Source organism: Solanum stenotomum, chromosome 2 (assembly GCF_019186545.1).
Source record: "Solanum stenotomum isolate F172 chromosome 2, ASM1918654v1, whole genome shotgun sequence".
Classification (NCBI taxonomy): Eukaryota; Viridiplantae; Streptophyta; class Magnoliopsida; order Solanales; family Solanaceae; genus Solanum; species Solanum stenotomum.
Genome location: NC_064283.1, coordinates 70,285,402 through 70,299,255, shown reverse-complemented (window position 1 = coordinate 70,299,255; position 13,854 = coordinate 70,285,402). Strand labels below are relative to the sequence as shown.

At 27.8% G+C, this 13,854-nt stretch overlaps 2 protein-coding genes across 2 annotated transcripts; one reads left to right on the top strand and one right to left on the bottom strand.

Annotated features, from left to right (window-relative positions):
* Positions 1 to 997: 997 nt before the first annotated feature.
* Positions 998 to 1,627, top strand: LOC125856411 (dirigent protein 11). The gene has a single exon (XM_049535940.1). It carries the CDS (start codon positions 1,047 to 1,049, stop codon positions 1,602 to 1,604), a length of 558 nt encoding a protein of 185 aa, XP_049391897.1. The 5' UTR covers positions 998 to 1,046; the 3' UTR covers positions 1,605 to 1,627.
* Positions 1,628 to 9,523: 7,896 nt separating this feature from the next.
* Positions 9,524 to 12,347, bottom strand: LOC125855408 (protein RGF1 INDUCIBLE TRANSCRIPTION FACTOR 1). The gene is made up of 4 exons (XM_049535131.1): positions 12,293 to 12,347; positions 11,890 to 12,162; positions 9,913 to 10,068; positions 9,524 to 9,811 (listed from the first exon to the last, which is right to left on the bottom strand). The coding sequence occupies exons 1-4, from the start codon at positions 12,293 to 12,295 to the stop codon at positions 9,602 to 9,604; spliced, it is 642 nt and encodes a 213-aa protein (XP_049391088.1). The 5' UTR covers positions 12,296 to 12,347; the 3' UTR covers positions 9,524 to 9,601.
* Positions 12,348 to 13,854: the final 1,507 nt, after the last annotated feature.

The window sequence follows — 13,854 nt, the reverse complement described above, 5'->3', positions numbered from 1 at the left end:
ACCAACTTGGTTGAGTAATGATGCAACCATGTTTCCTCTTCTAAAAGTTTGTTATTGATTAATTGGTTGTGACTAATTAGTTGGGGTTTCTTTAGATCTTTTGCATAGATGATACTTTACCATAGGTTTGATAAACAAAATATTTGGCGTTTACACAGGATTCGAAGCAAGGTTAGACTTTAAGGGGGTGATGTAATTGATACGACTGATATCATAATTCAACTTTGTGATATAGATCATACAAAAATAACTTTATTGTTATTTTAAGGTTTTCATTCATCCGAGATTTGAACAATAAGCAATTGAATATATATTTTGGTGATTAAGAATACAATACAAATCATAGTATCATAAAATTTAAATCCACTTCTAAAAAACAATGTTTTTTTAATTAGACTTACATTACCTCAAAAATTCGTTAGAAAAGAACACTCCAAAAATATTTTCAACGGACTTTCAATAGATTTCTAACAAATTCTCGATGGACTAATCCATCAAAAAAATGGACTGATTTCTAGTAGTACCTTGAGAAATTATACAACTAGACCTTCACTATACATTCACATTAGAATGCAACAAGATCATATTCAGTAAAATTTCATAAAATGTGATCTGAGGAGAATAATATGTATATAAACTTTATTCTTATCTCTTGAAGGTAGAAAGTCTATTTCCTAAATAACCCTCGACTAATTAGGCACCCAAAACAATGTGAGAAAAAAAAAGGATAGAATTATGTAAGTGAATTTTTTTTAACTAAGTTCCTATTTAACAAGCAAGACATGATCAATTATTAGGGGTAAATTAATTCCTTGATGCACAAAAAGCTCATGCAAGTTGCAACCTATATATGGTTTAGGTAGAAAAAGCAAAAAAGGTGGATTAAGTAACCAAAACCTTTAAAATTTTAACAAAACCCCCTAAAATTGAACAGTATTAAAAGCAACACACCTTAAGACAATCATACCTCAAAATCTTATTCCTCAATCAACTTAATTTCTCTTTTGAAAACCAAACAAATCAAATATATACCACTAGTTATAGTCATGATAGCAAGAATCATTTTTTGCATTGCAATTTTATTAGCAATACTTTCAGTAATTCTCCTTGCAATATTCTCACCAATACCTAATCAAAACAAATCAAAAAATCCCCCTTGGGTTGATTTATCCCTCTATATTCAACAACCTCGAATCCCCTCTTCCAATTTCCCCTCTCAAAAAGCGCCAACAGACTTTGGTGCTTTAATTTTCCATCGCCTTCTTACTGAAGGCCCTGAAAACACGTCTCGTATAGTTGGAAAAGTGCAAGGTTTCATCATCCCAATTCAAGATTTCGCAAATTCCGCGTTTAATATTATTTATCTTACATTTAATTCAAAAGAATTTAGTGGGAGTCTTAGTGTTGAGGCTAAGAGTTTGACAAATGATAATAACAAGTTGAATGTTGTTGGTGGTACTGGCTATTTTGCCTTTGCTCGTGGTCTAGCTATTTTTGCACAAACAAAAATGGAAAATATTAATTCTGATAATTTAGAAGCTAATTATTATCAATTAAAGCTTCAATTGAAATACCCTAATAAATCCAATACAATTCCAAAATGAATTATTAGCAACTTGTTAAATTATCCTTTATTGGTTCTTTTTTATATTTATATTTTTATTTACCTTTTTCAACTCCTTAGATAGGAATATGAGTAGTTTACAAATTCACACATGACTTTGATAGTACTCTCGATATCTTATTAAAGCTTTGTAACTCGTTGCTAAGCCAACCTCTATAATCTGAAATAAATGCAAAAATGTCTCTTTAAGAAAAGAATCTGAAAGGAGCTAGATTTAAGAGTCTGTTTGGATGATTTTAGAATTTATGACTTATAAGTTATGATTTTTAATTTACGATATTTTTTTTTGCTTTAAAAAAACTTTTTATTTTACCAAACACTTTAAAATAATTTTTAACTTTAAAATATCTAAAATAAGTCAATTCAAACACATTTATAGTCAGCAATGGTCCTATTTTCTTTTTTATTATAAATATATGAATATAATATTTGGAGAGATATTTTCATCATGAGAGCAAGTCAATTATATAAAGGAGAAAGCAATAACACATGAAGGCAGCCACTTTTGTTCTGAATCGAAAATATCGATTTGATTTGATTATATATATATATCTCAAAAAAGTGGATCAAAATTACTTATGAATATCTCACACAACTAATCTTAGTTTATTTGAAATACATAATAGAAATTTACAATAATTTTCAACTCTTTGTCGTTTAGGATGATTTGATGGATTCCAAACAAGCTTTATTAGATTATATTCTTGCAATTCAAATTAGGCCTTTTGTGGAAATTTTTTATTTATTGATTTTATCCAATCAAGAGTTAGGCTGGCACTGTTGTAGTAAGGTTTGATAATTTGGAGAATTTTTGTTTGTGTTGAGAAAACCCAACATTCATATGATAATATAACAATGGGAAAATTACGTCAATAAGTGAACATATACTAGTTAATTAATTAATATAGTTATAATTTTAGCTAATTTACAATTCACCACTAACATTTAGCGTTAATTACGTCGACTTCAATTCATATAATTCATCATGTTTGTATAATTCGCCTCTAACAATTCTTCGTTTGATTTGAATTTGTATATGATGGTGGTTTCCTTTGGGTTTTCACTTTTATCATCAGCTACAATCAATCTTTTTTGTATAACTTTTTAAAGTTTGTATAAACGTGTAGTTTCAGAATTTGTATAATGTAATTTTTCTAATATAATTTGTATAACTGATTAAAGTTCAGATGTTTGTGTTTGTATAAATTCATTTTTTCAAGTTTTATCATATTTGTGTAATTTCAAAATTTGCATTACTCTGAAAATAGATCCAATTTTAGATCTACAGATGTACCCATATTTGTACAAATCTATATTGTATGTAATTATTCTATTTGTATATTTATACTTATATAAATACGGATAAAAATAACTCAATTATATAAATACACACGAATTATACAAATGTACCCGCAAATTATTCAAACAAGGTGCAAATTATACAAATGAGTAAGCTATAGCTACAATCCATAAATATGAAATTATGGCTAAGGAGTCTATTTAAGTTTATTGTAGTGGCTATTTGCTAAATTTCCCCTATTAACAATTAACAATTCCATATGTGTATCCCTCATTATATTTGGTGTATATCACTATGTATATTCCACTATATATCCATTTATCTCTTGTCATTTGTGTGTGTCAATGACAATATACTTGTGATATACACTGACATACGAGACATATAAAAGTCATATACATATATTGAAGTGACGTCTTTCATATATGTTTGTGATGCATACTGATATACATGATATACACCTTAGATATGTACATGTCACAAGTGCATTGATTATTTTCTCTAAACTAATCCAAATCACCTCTAATCTTCCTCAAATTTTATTTATAAAATCATTCATATACTTTCAATCTATTCCAGCAACACCCTCTCACACTCGTTCAATCAAAGAAATTAAAATCACAACAATGTTAAATTAAAAAAATGTTGATTTATTTTTATTTCAAAAATATTCCACGTAATGATGGAATTCACTCATAATAAGGTTCGGTGAGCTAAGTTTAGGAATTAGGGCAAACTTCTATTCTATACTTGTCTCCTTCTATTTGTATCTTGACATACAGTTTATTATTTATGTATAGTAAATTAGCACTTGTTTTAGTTTCAATAGTTACTCTAAGCATGGTTCGATGCATATAGATCTTAGTCCACAATTTTTTGGGGGAAGTTTACGTTACACATTAAATTAAAAGAGAGATCTTATATTTATTCGAAATAATGACTGTTTTAAAAACTTATATAATAAATATAGCAATAGGTTGATTTGTTTGTATATTATATACAAATGACGACACTTATTATCCATGCAAATGTAATAAGGCAGAAATATTGTATACATATGAAAATATTTTTTAATCGTACGATATAATGATTTTTGTTATTATTACTTTACATGTGTGGATGCAATGTATTCCTCTATAGAGATACTGTATATACAAATTCACTTATTATGCTCACGGATACATTGTATTGCAATATTATTATGCGCCTAAATATATATACCATGTATATTGCTCAGGCCAATGGTCCTGCTTCGCTTTATACTAAGAGAGTGTGATTGTGTAATGACCCGGAAGGTCATTTTTGGAAATTTTGAATATTCATTTAACTAGAGTAAATTAATTGATGGTTAATTATTAAATAACTAATTTTAGTTAATAATTATGGGTTAAGTTTATAATTCTTTTTAATACCATATACCACTTGACCCTTGTAGAAAAATAAATTATTAGGGTTGAGAGTTTTTGGTTCATAACTTAAGAAAAGAAATGGAGACTTACCTACGTATAGCGGCGACTGGCGTGGAAACCATCCACTGCACTTCACGATCAGGTAACATTCATAAATTCATTAATTATGCAATTGAAAATGTGTATTGAGGTCAAATGTAGTTATAAGTATTATTATCATTATAATAATGTGTGAGAAAGAGCAAGAAGGGAATCAAATTGCAAACTTGATTAATTATATGTATATTTATAAGTTACAGTGGATTAGAATTGGATTTCGTGCAATCATGTGATCATTACGGCCAAATGCCATTTATGTAATCATAATAACTGTTAGTATTACTTTATATTGGCTTTGAAGAGGAAAAAGGGGATTTGGAATAAGAAAATTGGTATATATCTGTATAAAGTAATTTTGGAATTGAGAAACGATGGTGATTGGCTAATGATAGGAAAATGGTGAATACTAGGAATAATGATTCAATGGTTACAGTTGATTCAGGAGTTAGCGAACCAGTTTTGATATTTTCCAGATTTTTGTTTTTCCATAATTATCACATTATAAACTATATTTTTGACATATTGAAATAGGTAATTAAATATTAGGGGTATTGTATTTTGTGAATATCCTTAGATTTATGATATTGGAGAAGTTGGGACTTAACCCTAGGCATCAAATTTGGAGAAAATTGAAAGAGTTTGACATGTTAATTGGCATCGAGATTTAAGAACTTGATTATAGATTTGGGATGAGTTTTTGGGTCTAGGTTAGACCTATAGTAGCATGGGTGTTGTTAGTTTAGAAATCTTATTGTGGTTAATTATTTGACTAGATTGCTTTGAATTGGAAGTTCAACGAAAAGGGAAGGCTCAAGTCCCGGAGTGATTGTTCGATTATTTGAGGCAAGTGAATTTCTAAACCCTTGTTAAGTGAATGAAATTCATGTATTTCCTTGTAATATGTGTTTAGGGTAATGAGGCTTGGTGATGGGTTGACTTGTCCACATTGATTAATTCTAATGATAAGAAAGGGATAATAAAAGGCAATGTGATCAATTGTTTGTGTGATATGTTGAGAATTGTTTGAAAGGCTTGTTGAATCATTGTTGATGTTGTATCCTGATTGTGTTGTTGTAAATTGTTCAATGTTATGAAAATGGTCATCTCTTCATTATTTGTGTGAACATGTCATTTGCATTGTTCTGAGACATGGTTTTGACAAGTGTTATGTGAATTGAAAAAGAATAAGAAAATAAAGAGGATGTACCATTTCGAGGGACGTATCGCGCGCCGCGATGGATACTATATTTCGAGGGACGTGTCGCGCGCCGCGACGGATACTATATTTCGAGGGACGTATCGCGCGCCGCGATGGTTACTATTATCGAGGGTCGTATCGCGCGCCGCGATGGATGCATGGACAGATATGTCCCCCATGGGTCCCGGACTGAGAGACAGCGGGTGTGTATCATTAGGTCAGACATGCATCACTATACTTGACATTGCATTTCATTGCATTGTACTTCTTTATTATTGGTGAACTTGATCTTGTGTGTTACTGATCTTGCGAGTGCCTTTCTATGAAACTTGTGACTGATGAATATTGGGCTTATTGTTGAAGATATGCAATTGTTAGAGTGTTGTTGTTGAGGATATGAAATTGTTAGAGTGTTGTATTGAGCTATGTGCTTTGTAAATTGTGAACTGTTAGGTTGGGCTGGTTTTATATAGATTGTAGTTGTGAAGGTTCGGTTGGGGTGTAAGGGGTACTTGTATTCTATCCCCTTAGCTCGTGTTTAGAGGTTTACTTGTTGAGTACCGCGTGGTTTGGTACTCACCCCTTGCTTCTACAAATTTTTGTAGGTTACGAGCCTGGATTTTTGTGGTACTTGTCATTCTCTTCTTTTCCAAGGCTTCCGGGAGATTTGTGAGGTAGTTGTTTGTCTTCTCAGCGATCCTTCGTACTCTTATTTATGATCTTGTTCTACTCTAGAAACAATGTCATATGAGACTTGTATTTTTCTTTTGATTCAATTGTAATACTTTAGAGGCTTGTACACGTGACAACCAGATTTTGGGGATATATTTGAGTTTATTATAAAAAAAAAATTCCGCATTTTATTGTAATGGTTGAGTTTTAGGCTGACTTGTCTTGGTGGGTTAAGACGAGTTTCATCACGTCCATTTTTGGGTCGTGACAGATTGGGTCTGACTCCATTATAGAGCTAGTACACCGAACAACTTCTAATTATGCAGATACAAACTATCACTTTTTTTCATAATTAGAGGTGAAGCTATAGCTTTATATGAAAATTTCTCTTTCTTTTTTTCGATTGTTCCCTCAAAGTAGGTATGTTTTAAGTTAGTAGTAAGAATAGCGGCTATTTTTTTTTTTCCTTTAATTGATAAATAGTTATTATCATGTAGTTTTAAATTTCGCTAATAAAATTTCAAAATATACTTATAAGCCATGTGTCCATGACATTCTTTTTTTCTCCAAAATTTGGTTTGACTTTACATTGAATTGATTTTTTGAAAATTAGTTTGGAAACTTTGCATATCAAAATATAGTTTTAATTTTTAAATCTACTAACTAGTTTTGTTTTATCAAAATTTAAAACATTAGTGATTTAGACTAATTTTGATTTAGTCATCTCTCTCTCTATATATATAAAAACTTAACTTCAAATACTATATTTTTTTCAACTCAACTTCAAATGCTATATGTTTTTAGTATCACATTTTATATATCCAAATTGATAATTCTTGTTTTATTAAATGTAAATATTGACTGTTCTTGTCTTATTATAGACAAATTAAAGTGGACTTCAATGTCACTCCATATCAGGTTTTATATATTTTAGGTTAATAAAACCATATATTATTACTAACTCCATTATGTAGTTTTACCATTAAAATAATTAATATCACATGCTGTTTTTTACTTTCAAAACAAAAAAAATAAAAATAAAAAAATCATAAAAGTAGAAAACTAATCAAACAACACAAAACCCTAGTCCCAGAAATTCTGAATTTCTTTTCTTTATGTACTCTTTTTGTCTGCCACTTTCAAATGAGAGAATAAGTATGAACACAACATTGTTGTAAGCTTGTAATAGCACATGGAAGGTATGGAGGTCTAATTAAGTTACACATAAAATAAAATAAATATTATATGCTTTATCGATAGGAGCTATAAAAGATCAGTGAACAATACATCTTGTGTTAAGTAGGGTCAAGGACGTTAGGGAAAGAGTCGCAATCTAAGAGATGTGATGTAGACAATCCATCTTAATACAAGTACTACTGGTTACTTTTACTGTTCAAATTCTTAACCTATAGGCCACATGAATACAACTTTACCATTATTTCAAGATTCTTATTCTTTAAGAGTAACATCTATGCCAAATATTTCATTTTAGTATTGAAATGATTAATGTAGTAAAAATAATTAAACCATTTCACGTGATATGTTTTTCCTTTTAGTACTTAAAATATGATAAATTGAAACCTTTCATGAAAAAAGATACGTAGAATTATTACATATTAGTAGTAAATAATATTATATAATAGTGAGATATGTATTCTTCTATAATGTTTTAAGTACGCAATTATATGCATTAGTTAAAAATCTCGCTAATTGATCTTATTATATTTTAAATTAATAATTTAATTCGATGTTGTTTAAGAAGAATTTCGAATGTATGTATAAATTAAATAAATCAATATAATGAGCAACCTTGCTATGAATAAAAATAGAAAGATTTTGAAAATCATCGAGGCATTCAAATGCAATTAAGTAAAATCTATTGGAGGATCCCCATCCACACTTAAATTGACTAAATCTAATAAAGTGAGTCTTGTTTCGATGTGAAAATCCTCAAACTCCAAGAAAAATGGTGTTGATCTTGTATAATCTATGAGTATCATTCACTAGATCGTTATGAGTGGACTCATAAAATTATGGGTCAAATAGGGTCGATAAATCATATTCTAAAAAATTCAAAAAATAATACACACACAAAAATTAAGATAATCTCAAATTTTGGTTTTTTGACTCCAAAACTCTAAAAAGTGGTGTTGATTCTATATAAATTATGAATATCGTTATCGCAAATGGAACTACAAAATTTGCGATACATTTAAATGAAGTACTATAGTAAAAGTAGATGTATAATAATTATTGGTTTTCTAAGGGTTTAAAAAAAGACTAGATACTATGAATACATACATGATAAAATTCCAAAAAAAAAAAAAAAAAACCATCAACAATTTATTATATTGGATTACATTAATTCATACATAATATTTACACCAAATCAACATATGCAGATCATATATTTGAATCTAAAGTTCCTTTTTTTCTCTAAAGTTATATTGTTGTTCAAAAAAGAAATTGATCAACGATTTATATTAAATTAAATTAATTCACATTCGATATTTAGATCAAATCGACACATGCATATCATATATTTGAATCTAAAGTTCCTTTTTCTTTTTTATTTAACCATGATAATTTAAATTGATGTGTTTACATCTTTGAGCTGACAAAATGAGAATCATATGATATGACAGATCCATACAAGGAACTATGGCAAAAATAATATTTTAACTTAAAAGTAGTATTTTTCTAATTATAATATTGATATTATCAAAAAAATAAATTAATAATGTATATAGATATGCAAAAGGCAGAATATTAAGCCTGTCAAGACCCCATTTTTATACTATTCAACCACTAAAAATTGTTATTACTCAGACAAAAAGGTGGGGATCACAAACCGACCAACCCAACTAAAACCCAAAATTGTGGACTATTTTTGCAAAATGATTGTCATTCAATATATAATTGAATACTTTTAGTATAATAGATTGACATTATTATTATCATATGTCCATGTACATCCCAACTAGAAACAATACTTAAAATATAAAATAAAATTGAAAGATCGTTGAATTAATATTCACCATCACTATTTGTGGTCAATTTTCATAAGTTGATATAGTGATCGATCTTTTCATCACACTCTTTCATAGTCAATGAGCCTTTGCTTTACTAGTAAGGTACTAGTAAGGACGTTAATGACTTTCATACTACAAGAAAAGTGTGAATTTGGGAATTTTTCTGGAGATTAGTATGAAAATTCGTAGCCTGCAAATTTTCATACCAATCCCCAAGAAAATCCTGATGTAATTCACAGTTTTCTTGTAGTGTTATTTGATCGATATTTAACGTATAGGAGCTCTTCTAGGAACACCTTTCCTTTTGTGCAAATTCTTCTTTAGTTTCAAAGGTGAAATGCACCATGTTTGAATTACCTCCGATGACTCATTCAAAGAGATACAAGATTCATTTTCATTTGAGTGATCAAATTTCGTAATTTGATTGGAGATGTAGTTCTTCTGACGTTCTTTGCAAATATTTGCATCGATGGATACCTAGAATGAATTTTCATAGAAATGAATTTCATTAATAAGCAAATAAAATCGACGAAAATGAAATCAAATATTAAAAATGTGGTGAAGTAGAAAAAATTTACTTTGCAAGCAATGGAGCAAAATCGATTTGGTAAATCTTGAAGGTGTCTCCCACAAGCTTCACAAGTTACATTCCCCTTTAATTTTGAAGTTTTGTTATCTTTAGATTGAGGACGTGGATTTAGATGTATAGCTTTTTCACCATTAATCTTGTAAGTCTGCAAAATTAATAATTAAAATATAATTAGATAAAAATATATACTGAAAAAAATTGAAATTAGTACTAGACTTAACACCTAAATTGATCGTAGCTAACAAATATTTGTGATAATTTATAATTAAATAAGATTAGTGATAAATTTTTATATACACGCCAAAAAATTTATGTTTAGTTACAAAATTTATACCTCACAAATTATTATTTGAATAACATTGTAATTAATGGGGAAAAAACATGTAGTTTCACTAAACAAAAAAAGAATATCAAATTTCATATAGGATATACATTAGGAGTGAATAAGCATATATAATTATCGTGTAAAATTTAGTACTAATTAATCCGTACATTATTTGATTTTTTTTTACAGATTATAATATTTAGGGAAAAGGGTCTAAAAAATACTCAAATTTTGGCCGAAATTGTTATTACGATACCAAACTTTATGGAGGAGCTTTTACCCCCTACACTATTTAATAGTGTATTTTAAAGGTATATGTGCCCCATGGACACATTACTATTTATAATGACACAATATATATGATGTCCACGTGGACACATATATAACTTTAAAATACACTATTAAATAGTGCAGGGGTTAAAAGGTCCTTTCCAAAGTTCGATATTATTACAGCAATCTCGGTCAAAGTTCGAATATATTTCATTTTTCCCTAATATTTACAAAATGAACATACCTAATGTCTGACTATATAAGAAAATAATGAACTTTTTTAAATATTAATTATAACTTTACAATCATATAGTAGTAATTTTCTAGTCTGAATAATTAAAATTAGTTATAATTTAAGATATTAAAATAAAAACTTGATAAAATAAAGAGACGTAATGCATTACTACGTTACTATACAAGACCATTATAAATTTTATATCAAAAAGAATTGAAAAAGATATTTAACTTGATATAATAGTACATTTTAATTATAACAAATTATTTTATATTTTTGTTAGGGCTGTTTAGTGAGCAAACTAATTAAGTTTCTATCTCTCTTTAATTAATTAGTACATATACTACAATGATTCTGATTTTTTTTTCTTTATTTCTAGCTCTATATTTGTTGTAAATACACTACATTTGGACGAATTAATACTTAAAATGCTAACTATACCACTAAAAAGTGATTTTTTTGAAGAAAAGAAAATATATGAATAAAATCGATTTAAAATAATAATAATATCTTATTAAAGTTTGTCTTTTCACCATGGAACATTATTGGCAATGTGATCTAAGTTAATTACCATTTTAAATCAATCAATATCTCTATCTATAATAAGAATTTACATGTAAATATTCTACATGTAAGTTAAGTACCATTTTAAATCACCAATCAATATCTATCATAGAAATTTACCATAATAGTAATTATTATTATTTAATAAGACTTGATTCTACCAAAAATATTAAACTATAATATGTGATATCAAGGTAATTGCCATATTAAATCATCATCAATATTTATCCTATAAATTTACCTAATTACCTTATAAAACTTGATTCTATAAATATATTTTGGGCTTTTTTTTAGAGTGTTAGTGAGGCTAGAACTCAAATTCATTTTTAACACACACAAAAACCAAAAATTAAGATATCATTAGAAAAACAAACATGCATGAATTGACTAATTAATCAACTTAACTAAAATTTTAAAATTAAATTAGATCAACATTCAAAAATCATAGAAAAGTATTACTATAAATTATAATCATACAAAAAAATATATTTTAAAATATTGATCAAAATTTACGTAAATTGAATCTCAACAAGTAAAAACCAATGAATTCAATAATAAAAAAAAAAACATACCTGAATTTCAGAACAATTTAGATGTTTCTGAATCTCATGAAGTCTAACAACATCATGATAAACGTATTTGCAGATTTGAAGCCATTCATGGAAGCAATGCGACGAAGAAGATACGCAGTGTTTGCAGAAACAGAGATTACAATCAATACAAAACATATTCTTCTCATTTCTTCTCAATTCTCTGTGATATCCACACGATTCGAAAAACTTTATATTCAGCAAATTCTCAATCCAATCTTCTCCGTTCATCACTCGAATTTTACCTCCAATTAGCTTCACAAAAACAACAATCGTATCATTGAAATTGAAAATTTAAGATCTGATAACAGTTTAAAATCTAAAACAATTACGAATAACATCAAATTTAAAACATATAAATATGAAATTTAATTGATATACTAACCATTTTTTTGTGGAGTTTTAGTGAAGTGGAAGAAAAAGAGGAAGAAGGTGATTTTTGTTTTTTTTTGAGTAGAAGTGGAAAACAGAGTTTTATTTTTTTTCTTTATAAAAAAAGCAGTGGGAAAGTGAAGGAATGATGGCCGTCTGATCATTTAAATAGGGGCCCATGTCAGGCGTAGTTGTTAGGTTTCAACTGTTGATTTTTCCCGCCAATTTCGGCAAATGCTTTCGGAGTTATGGAGGCGGCCGTCTTTGTCTTTTGGAAAAACTCTATATATATATATAAAAAAAATTATTTTTGTATGGAGATTTTGTACTAAAAAAATATTATTTAAAAAAGGAAAAGTATTATTTGGGGATAAATATCAAGAGTCATGGTTGTAGTATTTGAATATTATGGGTTAAGATTTGAAATTTTATGATAATTTATTGGGTTTAAATTCTATTTTTATAATACATATATATTTTATGTTTTAATGATATATTTAGTGTAATTTTATATATAGATAGCTTGACGGTGAAATTAATAAAGTGTTTAGTTTTAGGCACCCACAATATAGAAGCTCAAAAAATTTTAATAGTTAATTTTATTATTATTTTGTTTCACATAATATAAAATTGAAGATGGTAAAGAAAAAATTCAAAACTTCTATAAGAAATGAAAGAAATATTTTAGAACTTTGGAATAAATAACTGAATTTTTTATCTTAAAATAGAGTTTTCAAAATAATATCCAATGTAATGTATTGCAAATACGTGACTAATATGTTATTAACTAGAAATGAGGGTTGATTTTATAAATAATGATATTATTATGTGAAGTTAATTAACGACTTCATGTCGTATGAAAATACTACCCTAAAACAATAAGTGTCGCGATCCATTTTTTCTCAAAACGAGTTTTGTGAATGACCTAACAACTCCTTTTGGATTTAGAATAGATAGGTTGGGTGGAACGAATTTGGACCATTGGATACGATGGCTTGAGCGGCTAGGATTAGTTGTTCGATTTGATCAAAGCGATGGACGGACGAGATTTTAAAAGAATGGGTCTTGAGAATTGGATTGGAATAGGCCATAATTGAAATCAATAAATGGCTATAATTGTAAAAAAATAATTAGAAATAAATAGTCTAGAATAGAAAAGAATTAGAACAGAATAGGCTGAAATTTAAATGATTTGGTGGAACATTAAGAAAATGTTATTCAATTAATAAAATACTACACATATTATAATATTTTCACACTTAAATTTTAATACATTTGAGTAAAATAAGTATTTTGAGTTTAACTATCGATAAATATAATAATTTAACAATAATAAAAATAATTTAATTATAACAATATTGGCAAATTATAATAAATATATACTTATTTAGATAAAATTGATTAACATTTTAAACACAAAATATAATACATATTTAATCGAATAGCACTTCTGAAAAGATTATGGGTCGATCAAAATTGGGTGTCAACAATAAGTATGCAAAAATAAAATAAAAACAACTCTAATTTATTTGATTATATGTATATTTTGTATGTATTTAATAACCGTTAACAAAA